The sequence below is a fragment of the Pyrus communis genome, chromosome 15, assembly GCF_041283825.1.
Source record: "Pyrus communis isolate YQ-2024b chromosome 15, ASM4128382v1, whole genome shotgun sequence".
NCBI lineage: Eukaryota > Viridiplantae > Streptophyta > Magnoliopsida > Rosales > Rosaceae > Pyrus > Pyrus communis.
In genome coordinates, this window is record NC_142579.1 from 39,935,125 (window position 1) to 39,961,159 (window position 26,035).

General features: G+C 33.1%; 1 protein-coding gene and 1 pseudogene across 1 annotated transcript; both read right to left on the reverse strand.

Annotated features, from left to right (window-relative positions):
- Positions 1-494: 494 nt before the first annotated feature.
- On the reverse strand, positions 495-1,381 carry LOC137708501 (uncharacterized). The gene has a single exon (XM_068447596.2). It carries the CDS (start codon positions 1,253-1,255, stop codon positions 866-868), a length of 390 nt encoding a protein of 129 aa, XP_068303697.2. The 5' UTR covers positions 1,256-1,381; the 3' UTR covers positions 495-865.
- Positions 1,382-3,015: 1,634 nt separating this feature from the next.
- Positions 3,016-5,146, reverse strand: LOC137711335 (eukaryotic initiation factor 4A-14-like; annotated as a pseudogene).
- Positions 5,147-26,035: the final 20,889 nt, after the last annotated feature.

A 26,035-nucleotide genomic window follows, 5' to 3' on the forward strand; every position in this document is an offset into this window, starting at 1 on the left:
GGCATTATGCACATGGGTTGTCAGAAATTCCAAGGCCAAAACCTCATAGGTTGGTCTTGCACCTAAAATGATCTCAACCACAAAAATACTTGGTCTTGTAAGGAGTCAACCAACTCAATGGCTAAAAATCATTCGCAATAGATATCGGTGAGAATCTTGCATACAACCGGAGATATAACCTCATATTCATATTACACTCACGTGGCAGTCACGTCTTTCTCTAGAAACACTGAAACAGCCATGGATGACACTTAGAGCCCCTTGGAGTTGCTTCTCTATAAAACACTTCTGCTAACAAGTGCTTATACTAAAAGTACTTGTGATTATTAACAAACTATGTGAGACATAAGCACTTCTAAGTTTTCTGCCAAATAAAATCAAAAGCGTTTTTCCCTATCAAAAAGCGTTTTTCGACACTGGTCAAGAAAGTGAACAATGATTTTTTAGCACCTATCAGATTGCAGGTCGCAAAGTAAAGCACACAACAAAAAGGCTAAATATGAAAGGTAAGGGAAAAAATTAGAACATCCAGATTTACATGGTACATAAAACCTCACACCAGAACAGAGAATCAAACTCCTGAACCAATTTGAAGGTGAGAAATATCAATATCTCCAAACAAGTAGTCCAAAGCGTATAACTTTTAACGAGAACAATACGGATATTTATAAAAGGTGACAAATTGATTCAAAACCAGAAACAAGACCATCCAATTTACGATTCAGTTCAGTATATTAACTTGCACCAAACCCAAATCATGATTTTTTCTTTTTATATGATCACAACCATAAACTCAATTCAAGACTTAGAAATAGAACAAAAGCTAAATATTACCCACCAAAAAGCACTTATTAATCACTTTTAATCACCACCAGCCATAAAGCACTTGGGTGTACTTATCTTTAAGCCACCTGAAGCTTTTCCTGAACGAGCCCTTCATCTTCCCCTCCACAGAATACATCTTGTAGCTCGCAACCCTCTTCTTCCTCTGCAACTCCGGATCAGCCAGGATCCCCCAACTGGAAGACGACCCAGAAATGCTTTTCCCTTTTTTCAGTTTAATCTCCCTGTTATTGTAGTTATAATTATGATTAGCCATCTGGGTTTGTGCATATGAAGTACTGTAGCTCCTCAGCTCATAGGAGGAAGTGGTGGGTGGCGGCCTCGTTGGGCGTCCATAGTAGTTTCCCACCTGCATATTATTCCCTCCGCCGCCGCCGTACGAAGACCTTGATCTGCTGTAGTCTTCTTCCATGGTGGTAGATGGAGCTTTCCAACCGTTTGATGGGTTTGGAATTGTGGCAGAGGAAGAAGAAAAGTAAGAGGAAAAGACTACAGAGAGATGTTTTGTTTGGATTTCATTTTTTTCAAACTTTTTTATTGGGTAAAAGCTGACCTTATGAGTGATTCCAGATGGCGTGTTTCGCGGGGAATCATGTTGTCTGTCCACGACAATGTTTGTTAATATTATTTTTAAGAAAAATTAATGGAAAAATTTTGAAAATTTTGAATTTTAATAAAGAAAAATAAATGAAAAAGGTTTGAAAACTTTGAGTTATGATAAGAACAAAATAAAGGGTAAAGTGAATATTACTTTTTAGTGTAAAAATGTGGTTTTTTTGTTAAAGTAAACAGTACCATGTACTTTTTGTTAAAACTCCCTTTTAATAAAAAGATAAAAAATTATTGTAAATGAATAGGACTACAAGTGACTTTTTAGATTTTTTAGAATAAAAATATCTTTAACGTTAAAAATTAACAATACCTAAAATTTTTCATCAAGACTCTCTATTTTTTATCCGTGGACCAAGAAAAAGATGAATTTTATGCATAAAAGAATAAAGGCTTATTTTTTGAAATGTGCCTTACAACTCAATTTTATGCTATGAAGAAACTAATTTTGTTCTTATTTGTGATCGTCTGATCGAATGAATTTATATATTGTGCTCGTTGGATTGAATGAATTGAAAATAATTAAGTAATAAATTTAACATAAATGTGTAAAAAGTAAAAATGAGTATGTGTAAAACACTACTTTTTATGAATCCAAAAGTTATTTCAAATTTGAATATGTTTCAACATGAAGTAATTTCCAAGGAAATATACACAAATAGAATAGTTGTTAATTTTTAATCAAAAACAGAATTTTGAGGAACGCTAAACACACAATAATAGAATGGATGAAATCATAAAATAATTCATGCGCAAGAGAAGGAAGAAATATGTATGGGATCAAGTTGCCTTCTTTATTTGATTTCATTCCTGATTCTTCAAATAATCGGTTACACATTTGAATGTACAGCTCATATTTTATTTAAAATTTCATGTGTTTGTAATATACGGATAAATTAGAATACTTATCATACTCATCATTTATCCGTAAACATACAGTATCTAAGACCCTAAACTTTCAATTCCCATTTTCCATTTTCACATATTTCATGTAATATGAGTTTGAAGTAAACCATTTTGTTAGTGCAAGGCCCCAGTTCACCTAGGAAGACGATCATCAAAGTGGTCACTAAAAACATTTATACAAATAGCCACATTATTTGTTGTAAGAGTTGTCAACAATTATTTGTTATGAGGGAACCTCATCAAAACTTTTTCCCTTTTATTCTTTTCCTCCTTTTAATTCACATCCATCCCCAAATTTTCTTTTTCACAATGACTTCAACCAAAAAACAAAGAACCTTATTCTTCTTTTGTCTTTAATTATGTTGACGAGTTCAACCCTTTTGCGTTTGGGTCATTTTGCTTAAGCAGTATCTGTATTTTCGTCGTTGTAAACGCATGAGGATATATCCGGTTGCAGATAAAGATCTCTCGTCATTGTCGGGCAAGGTCTCTGTTACGTTACAGCTTTCCTATTCACCCTTCACAACACAAACAAACATATCTCAAAAGTCAAAACTGCATCAATCTGTCGAGAAGTTTCTATGACTCCAACGGAATATTCCATCTCAAGAACCAGACAAAACAGTTTAATGCTGCAAAACCGTCTTACATACACGCAACAAAACTTTCGACCAAAAACTTTCAAGTCGTTTTTTCCACACCTGAAACGGGAATACCCCAGTTCCAAGTAAACCATGCTAAAGAATCGCCCCTACACCTACAAGAAAATAAATACGGCTTTGAAATTTCAAAGCCAATTTACCAAAACCAATGCAAAACCTTATTTAGAGCAGATCAGAAACATTTGCATGCAGCTCCTCAATGATAACATTATTAAACTTCTGGATATCAAACAACATCCTGTCGTCGTCCTTGGTGACGAAATTGATGGCAACACCCTTCCTCCCAAACCTCCCACTGCGACCAATACGATGGAGGTTTCTCCGCTTGTGTTGGAAGGTCGTAATTAATCACAAGGGAGACCGGCTGGACGTCAATACCACAGTACAAGAGATCAGTGGTTATGAGCACACGAGAAGAATCACACCGAAACTCTCTCATGATAATATCTCTTGTGTTTTGGTCCATGTCCCCGTGGGTGGCAGAAACTGTGTGATCACGGCTGCGCGTCTTGTCTGTTAACCAATCAACTTTGCGCCTGGTGTTCACAAAGATGACACTCTGGGTAATTGCCAAGGTCTGATAAAGATCACAAAGTGTCTCCAGTTTCCAATCCTCTTTCTCAACATTGACATGAAACTGCTTGATACCTCGTCACGTTTCACCAAAATCCTTACAGGTTTGTTCAAGAACTTCCTAGTGATATCAAGGGCCTCTGGTGGCATTGTGGCAGAGAAAACCCCCACCTGGATTTTCGGTGGTAGCCGCTGGAAAATGTCATAGATCTGAAAACATGAAATGGGATTGTTAGTACAATCACCACTTAACCAAAATAGCACGCAAACTAAACGTAAATTTAATATTGAAAAATCACCAAACTCATTTTTTGTAGCAAGAAGTATCGGCACACAGAAGAAACAGAGAATACAAATGAAAAAGAAACTAAGGACCACATCCTTGAAACCTCGTGAAAGCATTTCATCTGCTTCATCTAACACAAACATCTTAATGTAAGCAGGACGAAGAGACTGCCTTCGTAGCATGTCAAATACACGACCAGGAGCGCCAACAACGACATGGACCCCACTGGAGAGAATGCGTTGATCTTCACGAACACTGGTCCCACCAACCCAAGCATGAACCTTGACACCTAGATAGTCACCCAGTGCTCTCATAACCTTTTCAATCTGTTGAGCAAGTTCGCGTGTGGGTGCAAGAACTAATGTCTGGCAATCAAGTAAGCCATAATCAAGCTGCTGCAAAGTCCCAGAGCAGAGTGTCGCTGTTTTTCCAGTTCCAGTTGTGCCTGTTGAATCACATCAAGTCCCTTGCAGAAAGGAACAATTCCCCCTTGCTGAATTGCAGAGGGGTTCTCAAAACCTTAAGAAAAAGTTTGGACCATCTATGAGCTTTCCATTCTACTACAAGGATGACTTGCATTCGTAGTATACACGTACCAACAACAAGCATATGAATATGTGTGTGTGTAAATAGAGAAGAGGCAGTGGTAAATGGTGTAGCATTTTACTTCAAGCAAAGGTAACACCATTCACTTCTCGCGTAAACAATCTTACAAGTCACAACCTAAAATATTAGACCAACTCTTCATTTTCCATATAAAAAAAATACTCGTACAATTACACACATAGCGACAATCTCAATTGATGCAAAATGGAGTTATAAACTTGTATCTCCCTAACACGCTGAAAAACTAATATCACCTGATCAGTCAAGTCTAGCCAAAAATTTCCCAACAGGTTTTGAAAAGTACCGTACTCGGAAACTCTTAATTTCCGAAGAAAACTAATGTAGCGTTGTTTGATTTACCATATACATAGATGCCTCGAAGAAGGTTCGCCTGCAATCCCATAGCGCCAAAGCTATCATGAACCTCATCATACGATGTGAAAAACTCTTGCCAGTCACCTCCAAGTCTGGCCCCATCAATTCAACAAAACAAGAATAAATCTTTATCATTGGCAACACAAAATATGTGCCGTGTGAAAACACCGAATATAGGAATCAAAGAAGAGTACGAGAGAGGGGGGAAGGAAGCCTATAACTCACTCCTTTTAGCATCATACTGACGAGCATCAAATTGGGATCCTTCCGGTGCCACAGCAGCCATAATTGAAAATATCAACCACGAGACATCACGCTTCAATCGTAACGCACATTTCAGATTTAATCTCACTCAAATTATTCAGTAATCGCATTTAAGTGTTCACATCATCTTAAAACTGAAAGCTGCATCCTTTCTCCAAATCAAACTTTTTATACAGGAACCTTCATTTCTTATGATTATTTTTCCTGGGAATCTTGAAAAATCAAATTCAATACCAACAATAGAATGAGATCCCTTAATTAATCTGAAACCGCAATGTAAAGCAGTTCATACAATTTCTGCAAAAGTTTCCGTCTTTTGGCGCAAAAGAAAAACCCAAATCAATAACAATAACATATGAATATACATCCAATCTATCCACTACGAATAAAAAAATGATATGCAAAAAGGTTGAGAAATTCAGCGAGAGCATGACTAAATTAGCTTATAAAAAGGAATTAAATACATAAAAACAGAGGGAACATGATAGCAGTTGGAAGTTGGACGAAGTGATGCGTTTTGATGACGGGGGTGTGCGATTGATTTAAGATTAAGGTTTTCCCAAACTCCTCGGGTTTGTGTGTAATTCTGGTTTGGAGGAGTAGATGAGGAACGCGCCAATGCAGAAAGAAGAAGATGAAGACTAGAGACGGTGAAATAGCTGTACGTGAAGATTATTATGTGAGGGATCTTCGATGTATTAATATTTTTAATTTTCTGGTTTGGCCTTGTAGTTTCGTTATTGTCACTGTTCTAAAAGTCCCCGCCTAGGCCACCGCTTCGATTAATGCCTAGACGTTTAAAAATCAAGAAAGAGCCATAGACGTGCTGAGACGACCGCCTTGACTGCCTAGGCACTCACCCAGCCCACCCTGACCCACCTACATACTTGTCTAGGTTGCAACTCACTTAGATAGAAATTTGATAACTTTCTTTTTGCATTTTATTGTTTCCAATAAATTGTAAGAGACTTATTGAACACTTAAATAAACACACATTATATGTTTGCTCCCTATGTTTTCATATGTTCCAATACTTCATAATATATATATATATGTCATTCTATTTTCTAGTTTACGATGAAATTATATATGTATTTTAAGTATAAACACACACTTATTTACACGAAATACAATAGATTTACTTAAATCCATCTCATCCGCCTAGACGTCTACCTAGCCACTTAGGCGCTAGGTCCCAGCCCGCCGCCCGACTAAAGCCTAGCGTCTTTTAGAACATTGCTTATTGTTGTCCAATTATGCATATTATGATGTTGTCCGTAGTTGGTTGTCGTGTCTAATCCTCGCTTTATTAGTTTCTTTCTTAAACTTCATTTTTATCTTTTTTTTTTTTTAATACAAACACTATTCTACTTTAAATTAATTTAAATTTCCCAAAGAAATTTTGACTTAGATGCATGAGAAGCACATTGTAATCTAACGAGTGTAGTTGCACTCAAGTATGTTACATAATTAGAAAGACTTAAAATAGTGCAATTACGACATGTCACTCATTCTCTGGACTCCCCGTCATTTGAATACTCTTACCCCCTCTATCTTTTTCATCTTTTTCGGGGGAGTTGAGAGTTCTTGGACACCAAATCCAATGTTTTGTGGCCATGTATGAAGTCGTGCATTTTTCTTTAAAAGGAGGTGGTACTAAGTCTATCGTATTTGTGAGTATTGGGCTCAAATTTGATAGTTGTTGAGTATTGGGCTAAAGAGAAGTGCAAGAAAAAGCGCAAATGGGTTGATTTCCTGATTATTTCTTTGTGGCCCAAAGCTCCCACAATTATTTTTTGTTTTGTTTTTAGTTAACAGTTGTGTGATACAACGGTATTCAAACGAATGTGGGACTTGTACACTACTAACATCATATAATTAAGTATCAAACTCGTTTAAATGAGTCGAACATGAAACTTTCCATTTGTAGATGAAGAAGATAATTACTAGACCATAGGACTAGTAGTTGTTTGAACAATACAAGAACCACATATTGAAGAATTGAAAACCTACTGACAACAAAAAAAAAAAATTGATAAACCTAAATGTGACTCATATTAAATAGTTCCACTTACGTCTGAGATCATCGAAACCTTTTGTGATAAATCTCTCACTTGTTGTGTTGTGCAGGTCATTAGATGCAAATTGAACGACAATATCAGTAGGGTTAGTAGGGGACGATGGCCGAGTATATGAAATCTTGACTTATATAGTATTAGAGCGAATTGATTGATCAATTGAGCCAGCTGGATCTTTACCTTGGCTTGCCTAGATTACCATTTTTAATGCTTTGTTTTGCTTTCGTCCATAAAAAATCGATGTGAAACTAGCTACATGTGTGGTCCACAATGTAGTGGTTCCACATTAAGGGGTGTGGTAGAAACAAGAATCTCATAATATAATAGAATTGAAAATTTTGGCTAATTCAAGTGATTCCACTTTGAATACCACTGAGATTATTTTGATAAAATTTCACGCCTACTGTTGTGTGTGAGGTAAGATGCAAGTTGACAGATAGTAAGTGTATGACAAAAAGATTATATTCCACTTAATGGATCTTGACTAATACTATTATTCTTTATTCTATTGAGCGTGGGGCTTAAACTAGGACTAAATATAATTAGGTATGAAACTCTCGATCGTCCTTATAAATCGAAACTAAGACTCGGTGCCGTTGTACTAGTAGCAGTGTGCCATAAACATCTAAACTGTCTTTGATTTATATCGCCAGTCTTCCTATCTAAAAGAAAAAGATGATTTGAGTTCGGCAAAGAAACAAATTCAGAAAAGGCCTTCATGTCATCATCTTCTTCTCACACGCAGTCCTCGATGTATTCTGCCAAAAAACAGACAAATGCAGTTTTTTTTTTTTTTTTTTTTTTTTTTTTAAAAGACGAAGAAAAATGAAATATATGTGCAGCTTTTAATTCTGCTGTGCTGTTCATAACCATTGTGGACCCGATAAGTGATCAATCAGTGATCAGTGTATATATACGACCACCAAGAGCAAGTGGAAATGCTGCCACCAGCCGCCTCCCTCGACCAATGCCTGCATATTGCTGGGGTAGGAGAGGACGTGATCATGCACATGCCTCTCTGATGCAATTCACTGTTCACATGGTTGCCTTATTGGCAGAAAGCTCCACTGGTAAATCCATTGGTGTGAACTGATCGAGGATATTGCGGTGTATACTGAGAGGAAATTAACTAATTTAAACTACTCTTTTGTAGAGGGAAATAGGGTTTTCATGTGGTCTATTTTATAAGAGTTTGGACCTTTTTTAACCGAGATAAAAGTTTGATGCATATGTGACGTTTGTTAATTTTGATGAATGAGATAAGTGACTAAGTGAACATTTTTATTATCATTTTGTGTATATACATATAAATAAGTCTTCAATATAGCATTAGATTTTCGTGCTTGAAAGAATGGACCTTCTTAAAAGTGAGATTTTACAAAAATTATCTCACTTTATGTTTTTGACATAATATTTTGTAACAGTAGAAATTAACGTTAAACTATGAAGTGACTGAGAATTAATAAAGAATTTCACTTCTGAAATAGTAACTTTAGCATTTCTCTTACTTGATTGATAGATAGGGCATAGAATAGATGTTTATATATTCTTCAACTTGTTTGGAATGGATGGGACATCGTCGGGCCAGAATTAGCTTGAATTCAAAAACGGCAACACCAAAAAAAATTAAAAAAGCAAGTGATAATGTTCAAACACAACCAATAAAGCCAAAAGTTGGGTTGTCTTATGGTTGATAATCCACCCCAACCACACATTATTGACACGTACGTTGGACCACAAAGATTCTCATATAGTCCAACACAATCTAACTAAAAATTAATTGATTGCACGAGGACAGAAGCACTAATAACATTATCATATAGATGCACCCTTGTAGAACTTAAACTAAGTCATTAGAAGGCACAATTGCGCATATAATGTTAGGCAGTTGCTATTTTATTTGAAACCAATGACATTCAAATTAATTTATCTGAATTATAAGAAAAGTCGTCGAATTTAAGTGCAAATATGAAAACATATTATTTTAATCAGCTTTATTAAATTCTCAACTCAGAACATACTATTGCTATTCAAATTATTTTGTAAAATGTTTCATTTATTCACGCATTTTATATTGTATATATGAAATGACCTTATCATGCTTTATTGGAGAATAAATTTTGGTTGGTGGCCTTCGACAGAACCGGATCCCTTCCGGATTCAAGGAAATTAAGCTCACTAATTAATGAATCTAGACCGTTGAAATTTAATCAAATAACTACAATTATTATAACTTTTAGAGGAACCCCCTGTTTATAGTCATTGGATCAAATTTCAACGATCCGAATTCATTGATTAATGGACTCCGTTTATTGGAATTTGGAAGGGATCCAGTTCGTATAGCTAAACCCTAGCACGCCACATGTCAGTGGCCTGCACCCTGATAAAAGGTCGAGATGAGCCCCTCACCCGTTTTGGAAAGGGATAAAATGAAAGCATGGTGCTGATCCAAAGGCTCCAGGGGCCTCTCGCCTGCCATTAGGGCTTACCACCCACCCCAAAAATGTGTTCCATGGACCATGGACTATAGCACATAAACCACCAACAAGATCTTCTTCGGATTCTTTTAGTGGGGATTATGGGGATTCGTAAATTGTGTTTGTTCATTGTACATTGTGCGGTTAGTTTTTGTCAGATACTATTTGTGTTTAATTTTAAATAAAAATATTTAAAATAATTTCTGACCGCACGATATATAATGAACATACACGATTTACAGATTTTCGAGATCCTCACAAAGGAGCTCTAGCAAGGACCCGAATTTCATAAACCACGATGGCAAGAGAAGATGCTTTATTATACAATAATGATAACATTAAATATTCCAATTAATGCCACGTTGCCTTAGCTAGGGCTGTTGAAACATGTATGTATGGTAATGCTAAGGAGATTAAATTTGTAGATAAAATATACAAACTAAATAATATATCGTCAATAAAAACTGAGCACGTTTATCAACGCTTAAGTAAACTAATTTAATCTCTCTAACATTATTCGTATGCAATATGTATGTAAGCACATCCCTCACTTCCCACTCCAAAAAAGGATAAGTCTTAGGCCATACAAAAGGCATGCCCACTTCCATAATGGGTATATTTTCTTCCTACCCTACCATATCATCATTCACTGGTACAGTGGTACTTCTTGGTAAGCTACATAGTAATACATCATCCATTCACATGTAGATAGACTTGTGATGGGTCGAATTTGGATATCGTTCCCGTCTTAATTAGAATTTGACTTGTAAATTTATATTAAATCTAAATCAAATGGGGTATTATTAATTATCGGACCTAATTTAGCAAACAATAATAATAACTAAGCCTTATTCTACTAAGTGAGGTTGGCTGTATGAATCCTAGAACACCATTGCGTCCAATTTTGTACCAAGTCTTCCATTAGCTTCAAGCACTCCATATATTTTCTTAAAATCTCTTCCAAAGTCTTTGGCATGAGCTCTGTCTCATAGTTGCACCTTCTAACCATAATATCGTAGGTCTTTAGTTCATGTGCCCAAACCACCTTAATTGATTTTCTCTCATCTTAGCTTCAATTGCGACCGCTCCTACTTATCTCGAATCCTCGTTCTTAATCAGATCATTTCTCATATGCCCACACGACTAGCTAAGCATTCTCATCTCCACAACACTCATTTTTTCACTCATTGCTTTTTGACCGCCCAACATTCCGAGCCATAAAGCATTGTTGGTCTTATTGTCATCCTATAAAAAGATTTCTTGAGCTTTATGGCTTACCGTTCGTATAATACACTTAATACACTCTTCCACTTTAACCATCCAAATTGTATTTTATGGTTGAGATCTCCATCTAATTATTCATTCTTTTGCAAGATAGATTCAAGATAATAACAGCGTTCACTCTTTGATACTTCCTAATCTCCAATTCTCAACCTTTTAATTTATCTACACTATTGATTAGACAATTCGATAGTCCAAATGAGGTTACTCAAAAGTGTAATACCTAACAAAATAGTGTAGAAAAAAAAAAAAAACATGTTATAATAAGTTGAATCAAATTATTATGGAATTCAGATCAATCTTAATACATATCAAGACCCATTTTGTAATAGGATTATTGGAATATCAGATTAGAAATCTCAATCTATTAAAATTTAGTCAATTGACAAATCTAAATTAGCACTAAAGAAAATCACTACACACTCCTGTCTTAAAAGAGCATAAGAGAAAGATGACATTCACAATCCTTACACACTCATGTCATGCAGTGATGGGGACATGAGTGTGTAGATAAAGTGGATTTTTTTTTTCATGAATAAATGATATTATCAACACTAAGGAGAAGGGGTGGCGTTAGGCTCAAAATGAGCTAGTAATAACGTGGTTCAAACTTACCTTTGATGAGAATCAAAGATAAAGGAACACGACTACACCGTAGTATTAAGTGACAGATAAAATGGATGTTATTGTTGGGCCATTTCTTTGTCGTAGAAAGCACAAAATCATCATGGAGTACAAGGAAATCGTAGCTTTACCCTTATATATATAATTAGAGCTTTACTCTTTTTTTTTTTTTTCAATAAAACGATAGCATTAGTGGTTATTTGTAGTAGAAAGCATAAAACCATCATGGAGTAAAAGTGAAATCATGGCTTTACTTTTTCTTTTTTTTTTTTTGCATAAAAATTAACTGATTAATATTTGTTCAAAATCAGATTGGAAAATAAAAGTTTCCCAACCCACTTGAAAAATGTTAAATGTAATCTTGTTATTACTCTGTCGAAGATGATGACATATCTAGTTTGTTAGGAGGTTGAAAAAGAAGAAACAAGAAAGCTTTGTCTAAAACAAAACTCATGGTTATGAAAAGTTTCGACTTTCAACTATTAAAAAATTCGGACAGTACGTTGTAATTTGTCTCTCACAAATCCTTATAAAAACCCTTAGGTGGGAATGACTACATTTCAATAAGCGTTGAATGTCTCTTGAATCTAGTTTTACTTGCTAGATTATCACGACTCTAATTATAAATGGGCTGCTGCATAAAACTTTTAGTTGCTAATACACATTTTACTTTGTGGAGTATCAAATCTAATCAAATACTATAAGACAATGTTAGAAAAATTAAATTTTTTAAATTAAATTTGCAAATAAAATGTTGTAATTGTTGATGATTAGATTATTACTTAAGCGTTGATTAACATGTTTATTTTTTATTGATAATACATCATTTAGTTTGCAAATTTGATTTAAAATTTTTTATCTCCCTAATATTACCCCATATTATATAATTCATCACAGAATGTAACAAAGGCATGACGTCCCACAAACCACGCATTTTTGCACTGATAGGTCGACGAGAGAGACTTGTGACATTGCCTGTGATATATTCTTTCTTTTGCATTTTTTGAGTTAATTATTATTCCAACAATAAAAATGAATTATTATAAAGCATATATACTTTAAACTGCTTTACCGATTTTGTATCTTATTTTTGGGCCGGCTTGTGGAGTATAGTCTGGAACAATGTGTCTGTTGACCTCTCATTGGCCAATTTGTGCAAAAGCAATTCTTCTTTGTTCTTGTTCTTTTTCCAAAGAAACTGACCCTGCCACATTGCTTTGTTAATTTAAGCTTGATTATGATTTTCAATTAATTAGTTTATGATTTGATTAAGAGGGCATGGTGCTTTAGCATGTTCGACTTAGCAGATACATATTGTGTCCCCCTGTTTTGTTTGTGTCATGGAGATTCAAGGCATTGTGCCCAGTCGGCCAATCTAGCTAGCAAATGGGGATCGATACATGCTGATATCTGCATGTGATTTCAATGACAACAATGATTTAAGTATCATGTTTTAGTTACTAAAGATCGTAACAGCTTGATCACTTTTTCAATTTCCTAATTAAGTTTCCTTCTTTTGAATATCTTATGTGTTCATTGGGTTTCTTATTAGAGAAATGCCATCGGTTGAATTAATTTATGCAGATCTTACATCTAAACTAGTGGTCGAAACTAATTCTGCTAGATTGCTAAATTATTGCGCAAGTGTTAAAGTCTATTTGGAAATGAATTGCGTGGTTGTAATCTTTCAAACATTCTAAATGCAAGAATTTGATTTTGATACGGAATACACTCAACATGATATAACAATTAATGCGTAATCATTGTTGTGCAAATGTCACTCATCATTATAGATTTACCAATAATGTTGTGCAATCATGTTAATTAGTATGATCAATGAGGCGATTTGTTTTGACACTTGGTGCATGCAATCATTTTGGGATTTTTTTAAGTATAGCATCCCATACTTGACAAGAAATCATCTATATTTGAATGCATGTGAACATAAAACTACTCACACATGCATGGACAATCATCTTTGGCACTCCTTCACAATTATAGATGGCTATAAATTACTCATTCACAAGTACGACTAAGAATTAATCACTTGCAATTTATTGGTGCTAATCTTTATTGACTCTGAAAAAACATATATATGCCATCATCTCACAATTAATGCAATTTCTTGTAAATAAACTTAAAATTTATGCATATATTTGAAGCTAGGTTGGGAAACAAAATAACATGTCCAAATTAAGTCCATACTAAGGGTGGTTTCGAAACGTTACTGTACCAAAAATTTTGTATCAATTATCATACTAAACTTTTAATATGGTAAAATTTAGTAACATTATCATTCTGAATCTTCATTATCTCAAAATTCGGTATGCCATACAATTCGATTGCCATTGTATAGTAATAGTATTGTACCAATTTAATATTGGGCTATTTTTTTGGGAACCAAACCTGATTTTTAGCCCCAAACGTTTTTTGCTTCATTGTTTTTGTTAAGCACGTAGCCAACATATTAAGATGAAACTTATTATCATTTTTAATTTTTAAAATATTCTATCTTACAACCAAGATCCATCATTCATCATTATTTCACACATTTATATTTAGTTTGTCAAACCATGCATCAAGGTTTAAATATAAAAGGGTTGCAAACCAAATCAAATAGAAGTTAAATAAACGTCGCAAACTAAATGAAATATATTAAAAATAAAAATTAGTACTTAGTATTATATAATTTTAAAAATATATATTTAAATAATTAAATATATTCATTACAACAATATGGTTGATATTGGTTTTGGTTATCAAGATTCATCATTCAACATTATTTCGGTACAATTACCGTACCACTACAATTTGGCAAAAAAAAAAAGGTACAAAATCGTATGGTAATAGTATGATTGAATGAAAAAAAATAAAAAATTCACCCCAATCCATACAATATATTATTGGGAATTTTAATGAAAAGCTCCTGTATTGATCACTTTAACGAAAAACCATATTTTTATACTAAAAAGTCAATTCTGGTACCATTCACTTTACCCTTTATTTTGTCCTTACCGTTAAAACTCAAAGTTTTCAAGCCATTTTCATTAGTTTTCCTTATATTATTTACTATGGAGGACAAGGCCAGAGCAGGAAAAGAGAAAGGGCTTCATCCTTGAAAGGAAAGTGCATTTTCCCTCACCACTTCAAGTTGTGATAATGTTCACCATCTTATTTATTGCTATTGGATTAGTTTAAATTTTAAGATGTGTTTCTATTCACTATAAACATATGTTAAAATTTAAGGGGGTGTAGCCAAACTAAGATTTTACACTATGTTTGGGTGAAGAAATTTAAAATTATTAAGGAATTTAAAAATGATGGAAATTGAAATGACGAGATTTTATTTTCTAGAATTTGTAAATTTTCTTGTTTGGTTAACCAAAAAGAACAATGGAATTGAATACAGAATTTGTTATTTTTAAACTGTCAATCATAGAAATTGAGAAATGACACCTATTTACATGGAATTTGAACTTGGGATTTGAAGGTCCCAAATTCCAAGCCACGCGGAAATTCTAAATTTCTATGTTTATGAATCCAAACAAGAGAATTGGTGCCTGTCAATTTATAAATTCCAACTTTTACCAAAATTCTATGTTTATTTCCCTCATCCAAACATAGTGTTAAAGGATTTTAAAAGTGATAGATTTGATAGGATTTAAGATCGATTAAAGACTCCTACAAAATTCATATGGATTTTAAAGAATTTGAATGGATTGTGGGGGAAGGATTTGAAATCCTAGGGGGTGAGGTTGGATTTTTTTTAGTTTTGGTTATATATACTTTTTGCTTTCAAATCCCATAAAATCCACAACTTATTGAAATCATCCAAAATCTTAATTTTTTTTTAATACATTTAGATTTGGATGGATTCTAAAATCCTTTAAAATCTTTTAATTGACTACGACTAGATTTGAATGGATTCTAAATCTTTTAATTGACTACACCTAGATTTAAATGAATTCTAAAATCCTTTAAAATCTTTTAATTGAGTGCACAAGATTTTTAAAATCTTTTGAAATCCTCTCAAATCCGAGTTTGACTACACTAATTCCACAATAATAAATAATGTCGTAAGCATCGTTATTACTCGAGGATAGTGAGTGAGTGAAAATATTCCGTTGAAAGAAAAGGAAGGGATGATCACTGTCAAAATAAAGAAGAAGAGCAAAGGATCGGAAGATTTAAAATTACAAGATGCATCGGTGACAGTAACTGAATAAATGTATGTATGGGATCATGGGAAAAGATATATAAAGCGATAAAGTTCTAGATGACATTTTTTCCGTTCTCTTCGATCTGTGATTAAGAATTAAAATGGCATTAAAATATTTAAAATAATGGACGATGACCAATAGAAGATAAACGCACATTTATTCCATACGTGATACAACTCCTCTCTTTTCTCTCTTTTTCCTTCTATATAAAGCCCCAACAGGCCTTGCAATTTCTCATATCAAAGCAAAGCTATTAGGGTTCCCTCAACGGTGAGGGACCGAGGTTGAGTAGAGTGATAGATAGGGGTTCCCTTCCCGGCGAGGTCGAATAGAGGGATGGATAGGAGTAGCTAGATGTAGGGTTCGAAACCCTCTCCCAAAAAGCAAATAAATGTTCCAATGTCATATATAGAGTATTTGGGGATTAAACAGCTAGGGTTTTGGGAGGCATCTTTCCCTCTGGTGCAATATCGAAGGAGGTTCAAATAATTAAAGGGTAAAGGGCGGTGACAGAAGAGAGTGAGCACACATGGTATTTTCTTGCATGTTGGGTTCATGCTTGAAGCTTTGCGTGCTTACTCTCTATCTGTCACCACCACCTTCCTCTCTGAATCATGTTTGTTTTATATATTTGTGTTTACAATTTTTCGTGATTTTTTTGCATATAAATTAACACCTAGGAAATTGTTGAAAATAAGTCTCACATTAATGGGAGGAGGGACCTTGCATGGGCTTATAAGAGGTTGAGCTACTTCCCATATGGTGGAACCCCAACTTTCTTCATGGTATTAGAGCTAGTTGTCCCACATGTGAAGCCAAACGGCCACACGTGCTCCACGTCACCTGTTGTGTTGTTCACGTGTTAGGCTTGAAAATTCGCCACATGTGAGGGGGTGTGTTCGGAATGAGTCTCACATTGATGAGAGGAAGGACTGAGATTATAAGAGATTTGGCTACTTCTCATATTATCAATTAGTTTTATAATGCAACTCCAACTTTCTTAATTAGTTTTATGATGAAACTCCAATGTTCTTAAAAAATTACTACTGATCAGTCGTAATCGATGGGGATCTAGACTGGAGCATTGCATGTTGTTCTCGTGGTCATAGAGATTTATTCGATTTTGACATGTCGATCTCAAACTATGTATGGATTAGGGTTTCTGAGGGTGTTTATTTATTTATTTTGCTAACGAAAATCCCTTAATTTTAGGCATTAAATTTGTCATTAGTTTGCTGACTTCAAGGCCGTTAAAGTTCTATATTTGATAGTCAGGTGAATTTTGGTCTCGTGCCATAATTGGTTCACCATAAAGTTGAAAGTTGAAAATTTCTCTCTATGGACACGAGCTCTGCAGTCTGATCTGAGTTCTATTAATGAATTATGAACTGTATTCATCGTATTAGGCTTCTTTTTACATGGGTCAGAACATATTTTGGTAGCTTTTTTAAACAAACAATATTATCTACACTAACGGAGTGGGAGGTGAGCTAAGTTTTACAATAAGCTAACAATAATGTGGTTTAAATTCGTCTTTGACGATAATCGAACCTAAAACTTCTCGGTTATAAATGAAGAAGAATACTACTAAACCGTAATGCTAAGTGGCAACAAATTTTGGTAGCTGAGACGCAACATTGACATTTCATATAGACCCTCAGATCTATGGGGTAAGTTTTTTTTCTTGATGTAGTAAATATTGCAATGGTAGTATTTGTTGGCCTAATTTGCAGCTAAATCTGGAATATTCTGGTGAAGTGAATAGCCCCTCGTTGGGAGAAGAATTTCCCTACTTTGGCGTTGCATGAAGAACCCTTCAGCATGTAACCCTTCTTCCTTTGGGCAGATCTTGTTGCTTGAAGTTGAAGCCATAGCTGTTTACTAACAGGCCCTGGAGATTTGAAAACCTAGCAGTTTCTTGATTCATGTTGTAATGCTACTGTGACAAATAAACTGCATTGATACAAACTGTTTTTGAAGTTTGCTTCCACTGATTACGTTGATTAGCATCTAGAAAGATAATTTGTATATAACAAAGGCTTATTTTTAGCTACGCCACTTGAAACTCACTTTTAATAATTCCGCTTTATTTGAAATATATTTAGTATTTGATTGATCCAGGTTGTTTTTAATTCACTGTAACTTGAAAATCACTACTTTCCTCCCTGAAACTTCAAATTTGTTCCATTTGACATGTAGACTCTCTCTTCTCCCTTAAACTTAACAATCTACTATTGTAGAGATGAAAAAAAAAAAAAAAGAAATTAACTAGCCCCGCATTACGAAATTAACATAATTAAGACAATGTGGAGCTACTTTTGAGTTTTATAGAGTAAAATGACGACTTTTGAGTTTTGAGTTTCAGGTGGCAAAATAGAATTAAAATTGAGTTTCAAGGGCAAAGTTAATTTGTTTGATCTTTTACTCGCCGGCACTAGTTTCAAACCTAAGATCCTTCTCACTTATAAGAAGAAGAAAAATATCATGCCATGAAAAATTATATATTTGTTATATATTAGTCCCATTTAAATGTGGATACTAGTCCATTTAGGGTGTTGGGTTTCTAGTTTCTACCATGCATCCCGGTTTCAAAATTACCTCTCTCCCATATATAATAGTGAAATTAAAAAAAAAAAAAAATCATAGATTGAAAAACCAATTTCTCGTTTGCTTTCAATGATATGAGTAGAGAAATTGAATACAAGATCTTGATACACTAGTAAATTTAGAATATAATAAGGGAACAAATAAAATATGACACATTGTTTACAAAATCAAGAGCTCTTATTAAAACTTATGAACAAAATTTAAACAAAATTTACTCTTAATGTATCAGCCACTAACACTTCAAATTTTAACATAAGTTATTCTCTTACTCCCACTGATTAACAGAGACAAAATTATATAAATAAATTATTATTACTCCCATTGATTAAGAGAGTAAAACAAAACTTTGTAAAAATCTACAAAAAGAAACAGATACCTTTCAAATACTCCCATTAGCAAAACATTATTAGTCATGGGATCTAGAACATAAAATTTGTGAGCTCGACATCTTTATTCAAGATTTGACAGAAATAGAAATAGAAAACTTTAACTAAATGTTTTCTTATTGCATCAAAAACATATAATTCCAAAATCATCTTTGGACAAAAACTAATTATATTAGGATTGCATAGCTAAAATATAAAATACAAGGGCAAACGTATATAGCTTCAACACCTTTGAGCAGATGAAGTATATACAATCTTATCAATTCCATGATTCACTATACATTGATTTATAGTTGTTTTGAATAAGAAAACACTTTTGAGCAGATTAATTATCCATCAATAACATATAAATTACAAGTCTAATTTCTTAAACAACAAACAAGAATTAATAAGCAAAACAGTTTTGAGTAGAATATACTCATTAATCGTTCTTGAATTTTCTGCAAGATTAGTTGCATATATAAAATATAAACAAGTATGACAATGCACGTTTTATCTACCAAAACTATAACCACTAAAAGTATGCAAAATTGATGAGTGTGAAACCCATAATACATTATTTCTCCCACTTGGGCAAACACCCAAAATTGCAAGATTAAACACTAGAGAAAGTGGTTTTCATATAACAAAATATAGGCTAGTTGAATCAATAAAGATCAAATACATAATTTTTGTTTTAAAGTAGGTTAGAATTAAAAAGTTACATAAATAAAAACTTATGCAATGACTACAAGTTTTATTTTATTTTAGTGTATGAGAGAAGACTCACAAATGTTTTAAAGATTAGGTCATCAATTAAAATGAAACCTAATAATAGAATCCAAACTCAAAATTTATGTTTTAATTCTAAAACAAAGTTGATTAAAATAAACACTTAGATATCTCAATAGCATCAATTTTTCAACAATAATTTTAATCCAATTTAGAACTCAGAGAAAATTAAGGAAAAAGATCGGCAAATTTACCTACTTATTCTCGATTCTGCAAGATTCATCATGGAAGTAGTAGAGTTGTGGAGGATCGAACCAACTGCAAATTGCATGATTGTTACACCTTTGGGCAAAAACTAATCATGCAAAGAAAATACCTGCATAGCTAGCCAAAACATAAAATACACAAAATACATATAGCTTCAACAACTTTGGTCAGATGAAAATATGTTAGAAGTACTTTATGTTGCTATAATATTAATTTATAGTTGGTAAATGATTTCCTGAAATTCCCTTCGGGACAAAAGTATTCACCATATAAATTAGAATTTTGATTTTTCAAAATAATCCTTTAGAACAGTATTAAATAACCGTTTTGTTGGATATTCAATGATTCTCAAAAGATTAATCAGACACAAAAATATGTCGTTATTGACATTGAACAATAGAGTTCTCAAAAGAGGAAACATGGTTATTCAGTTATTTGATGAAGACCAGATCAATTAGTAAACTGATGCCACTTTCCAATTTTTGTCTCAAAAGACAATGATCATCATAATCAAAATCGATGACCAAACCAAACATTGGTTTGAAAAAAATAAACCAATACACTTTTCAACCAAAATTTAATCAGTGTTGACTAATAAAGGTCATTAGAATTGAGAATTTGCATTGAAAACCATGACATATTAGAGCAAATAATCATGTCAAACAATTGGTACTATTGGATATGCACAAGTTAGTGAAAACAATATTGCATAACATAACTAGTTTTTCAAGAACCACAAATTCAGCAATATTACCACTTTAGTTTGCAAATTCATTAAAAACTCAATTCTCTTTAGATTGTCATGAATTCTTTTTTTAGGTATGAACTAGTCATATATGACTACTGTTTTGCAAAATTTCATGATTTTTAAAATTTTATAAGCGAGCCAAAAATGAATTCGAAAAGAGAGGTGCTACAGAAACTGCAGAAAATGTTCAGTACAGACATGAGATTACAAATTCACCAAATATTCATTGTTCATCCGATATGCATGAAAATTTTCATACAATAAGTAAACATACAAATCTGTTAATTCCCAAAATTTCATAATTTTTGAGACTTTACAAGTGTACTAAACGAAAATTCGAAATGGGAGTGCTGCAGAAACGACAAAAATTCTGCAGTACATACTGAAGACTAAATAATTCACCAAAAATTTCAATTTTTCTCCAATGTGCATCAAAATTTCCAGAAATTAAGTAGACATGTTAATTTACTGTCAGCCAAAGTTCCATAATTTTTGCAATCTTAAAAGTGGGCTAAAATAAAATCGAAATGGAATGTACTGCAGCAACTGTGTAAATTCTGCAGTACAGTCCCGATATTAAAAATTCACCAATAATTCATTTTCAAACCAATGCGCGTGAAAATTTCCAGACTTGAAATAAACATCTCAACATATATCACACTAAAAGGTCACGAATTTATGAGTTACATAGATATATCAAAATAATGTCACAAATTATCACAAATAGACTATGGTGCAGAATTCCGGCAACATAGTGTCACACTTAAAATTTAACCATAAATCAATTTCTTCTGTGAAAGACTTTGAAATTTTTTCCATGTATAGAATTCATTATATAACATAACATGACATAATATCATCAAAATTGGATTTAGGAAAATTTATCAAATTATTGTTCTGGAGCGGTGAGTGAAATTTACAAAATCTTCTAATCAGAGATCACAATAAAATGAGATCACTATGCATTGATGAGAATTTGGCTAAACAATAACCACTCACTATATGCTTGCTAAACAAAATGCAAATAGGTAACAAAAATTTCATTCTTTTGGTGATTACAACAAGCAAGGCATCCCTTTTCACCATAAAACAAAAAGATTTAGTCATTTAGACAACTTCGCTTAAAGTCTACATCAACAAAATATTCAAATTTGTTAAGAAATTTCAATGCAAAAGCCACACTACTATTGTAACATCTCACATCGTCAAGGGGAGTGAATCATGTAAGTCTTATATGTATATTTCCATCTTTACCTAGCACGAGGCCTTTTGGGAACTCACTGGCTTCGGGGTTCCGTAGGAACTCCGAAGTTAAGTGAGTTCGCTCAAGAGCAATTTCAAGATGGGTGGCCCACTGGGAAGTTCTTGTGTGAGTTCCCAGAAACAAAACCGTGAGGGCGTGGTCGGGACCCAAAGCGGACAATATCGTGCTACGGTGGAGTTGAGCCTGGGATGTGATGAGAGCCCGGGCCGGGATATGACAGTTTGGTAAGAACCCCGAAGTTAAGCAAGCTCCCAAAAGGTCTCGTGCTAGGCAGAGATGAGAATATACATATAAGGCTTACAGGATTCACTCCCCTGAACGATGTGGGATGTTACAACTATCCTTTAATTCATCATTCCAAAAAATTATGGACCGGACTACAATGTTAAATCATGCAATAAATAAGCCAATGTAGTTAAAATATAAGTTAATATAGGCAGAAAATCTCAACACTACCACTGCAATTCTTATCTTCCATGTAAGGGTAATAGATTCATGAATAATAATAGAATAAGAGTGAACGGAAGTATGAAAATCCAAAAAAAAACATGTGAACAAGATATATATAACTCAAGCTTCTCAAGATCGAGAGATTTGGGACTTGAAAAGCTTCCTAAACCTTCTAAATTCCTGTAGAATTAGTTCATACATTCAACTAAGATATGAAATTGTGTGCCTACATACGACATGTTAATGCCATGGTATAATCCAAAATTTAAAGTATGAAATCATATACAATGGCTCACCTAGGAAACTAGTATCCATAAGGTTAATTTCCATCAACTCAAAATAATATCACAAGATTGTAATAGAGAACTTACCAATTTTAAATTTTAAATTTTAAAACATAAACAGAAGCATGAACTTTTAACGACGTGGGATGTTACAACTATCCTTTAATTCATCATTCCAAAAAATTATGAATCGGACTACAATGTTAAATCATGCAATAAATAAGCCAATGTAGTTAAAATATAAGTTAATATAGGCAGAAAATCTCAACACTACCACTGCAATTCTTATCTTCCATATAAGTGTAATAGATTCATGAATAATAATAGAATAAGAGTGAATAGAAGTATGAAAATCCCAAAAAAAACATGTGAACAAGATATATATAACTCAAGCTTCTCAAGATCGAGAGATTTGGGACTTGAAAAGTTTCCTAAACCTTCTAAATTTCTGTAGAATTAGTTCATACATTCAACTAAGATATGAAATTGTGTGCCTGCATATGACATGTTAATGCCATGGTATAATCCAAAATTTAAAGTATGAAATCATATACAATGGCTCACCCAGGAAACTAGTATCCATAAGGTTAATTTCCATCAACTCAAAATAATATCACAAGATTGTAATAGAGAACTTACCAATTTTAAATTTTAAATTTTAAAACATAAACAGAAGTATGAACTCTTAACGATGTGGCATGTTACAACTATCCTTTAATTCATCATTCCAAAAAATTATGGACCGGACTAAAATGTTAAATCATGCAATAAATAAGCCAATGTAGTTAAAATATAAGTTAATATAGGCAGAAAATCTCAACACTACCACTGCACTTCTTCTCTTCCATATAAGGGTAATAGATTCATGAATAATAATAGAATAAGAGTGAACAAAAGTATGAAAATCCCAAAAAAAACATGTGAAAGAGATTTGGGACTTGAAAAGTTTCCTAAACCTTCTAAATTTCTGTAGAATTTGTTCATACATTCAACTAAGATATGAAATTGTGTGCCTGCATACGACATGTTAATGCCATGGTATAATCCAAAATTTAAAGTATGAAATCATATACAATGGCTCACCCAAGAAACTAGTATCCATAAGGTTAATTTCCATCAACTCAAAATAATATCACAAGATTGTAATAGAGAACTTACCAATTTTAAATTTTAAATTTTAAATTTTAAAACATAAACAGAAACATGAACTCTTAACGATGTAGGATGTTACAACCATCCTTTAATTCATCATTCCAAAAAATTATGGACTGGACTACAATGTTAAATCATGCAATAAATAAGCCAATGTAGTTAAAATATAAGTTAATATAGGCAGAAAATCTCAACACTACCACTACAATTCTTATCTTCCATATAAGTGTAATAGATTCATGAATAATAATAGAATAAGAGTGAACAGAAGTATGAAAATCCCAAAAAAAACATGTGAATAAGATATATATAACTCAAGCTTCTAGATCGAGAGATTTGGGACTTGAAAAGTTTCCTAAACCTTCTAAATTTCTGTAGAATTAGTTCATACATTCAACTAAGATATGAAATTGTGTGCCTGCATACGACATGTTAATGCCATGGTATAATCCAAAATTTAAAGTATGAAATCATATACAATGGCTCACCCAGGAAACTAGTATCCATAAGGTTAATTTCCATCAACTCAAAATAATATCACAAGATTGTAATAGAGAACTTACCAATTTTAAATTTTAAATTTTAAAACATAAACAGAAGCATGAACTCTTAAAGATGTGGGATGTTACAACTATCCTTTAATTCATCATTCCAAAAAATTATGGACTGGACTACAATGTTAAATCATGCAATAAATAAGCCAATGTAGTTAAAATATAAGTTAATATAGGCAGAAAATCTCAACACTACCACTGCAATTCTTATCTTCCATATAAGGGTAATAGATTCATGAATAATAATAGAATAAGAGTGAACAGAAGTATGAAAATCCCAAAAAAAACATGTGAACAAGATATATATAACTCAAGCTTCTCAAGATCAAGAGATTTGGGACTTGAAAAGTTTCCTAAACCTTCTAAATTTCTGTAGAATTAGTTCATACATTCAACTAAGATATGAAATTGTGTGCCTGCATACAACACGTTAATGCCATGGTATAATCCAAAATTTAAAGTATGAAATCATATACAATGGCTCACCCAGGAAACTAATATCCATAAGGTTAATTTCCATCAACTCAAAATAATATCACAAGATTGTAATAGAGAACTTACCAATTTTAAATTTTAAATTTTAAAACTTAAACAGAAGCATGAACTCTTAACGATGTGGGATGTTACAACTATCCTTTAATTCATCATTCCAAAAAATTATGGACCGGACAACAATGTTAAATCATGCAATAAATAAGCCAATGTAGTTAAAATATAAGTTAATAGAGGCAGAAAATCTCAACACTACCACTGCAATTCTTCTCTTCCATATACGGGTAAAAGATTCATGAATAATAATAGAATAAGAGTGAACAGAAGTATGAAAATCCCAAAAAAAAACATGTGAACAAGCTTCTCAAGATCGAGAGATTTGGGACTTGAAAAGTTTCCTAAACCTTCTAAATTTTCTGTAGAATTACTTCATACATTCAACTAAGATATGAAATTGTGTGCCTGCATACGACATGTTAATGCCATGGTATAATCCAAAATTTAAAGTATGAAATCATATACAATGGCTCACCCAAGAAACTAGTATCCATAAGGTTAATTTCCAACTCAACATAATATCACAACATTGTAATAGAGAACTTACCAATTTTAAATTTTAAATTTTAAAACATAAACAGAAGCATGAAATCTTAACTTAATCGATTTAATTGGAACCAAAAGCTTAATTTTAATTCAACCAAATTGGGTAGAGATTAAATTGCGAGGAACAAGTTCATACCTTTCTAGAGAGAATTTATAATGAAAAAACGCCGAATAGAGCCAAAAGCCGCCGGAAAAATATTTGCGTCTCAAGCTTATGTTAATCAATTGAACCTCTAACCACGAACCATTGAGCAAACACTCACATGGTTCATCCAAAATAAAATCAATCATCAATTTATCTGTTAAGTCGTTTAGTGATAGATAAATGATATTGATTCCTAAAGTTTTACTTCATTTGTTGAAGTCTGATACTCCTTCTATTTGATGCCATTCTGCAAGCATTTGTACAAGCATGTATATGTATGTATACGTTAGTTAATTAGGGATGGAAGCATTAGCCAATAGGCAAAGTACCAGTTTTGATGCGTGCGAAATATGCAGCAAGTTTACTACAAACTCATTCAGGATTGCGGAAGCATTTAACCAGGATCATCCAATTGTTTTCATTACTATGAATGGATGTACTTCTCTGCATAAATGTAACAAACACAACTCGAAGAATACCATGTAATTATTCATCATGCAATTGATTTTAAAAGAAATTGCAGATGAATTGGTTAGAGTATAGCGGAAGCATTAATTTAACCAGAATC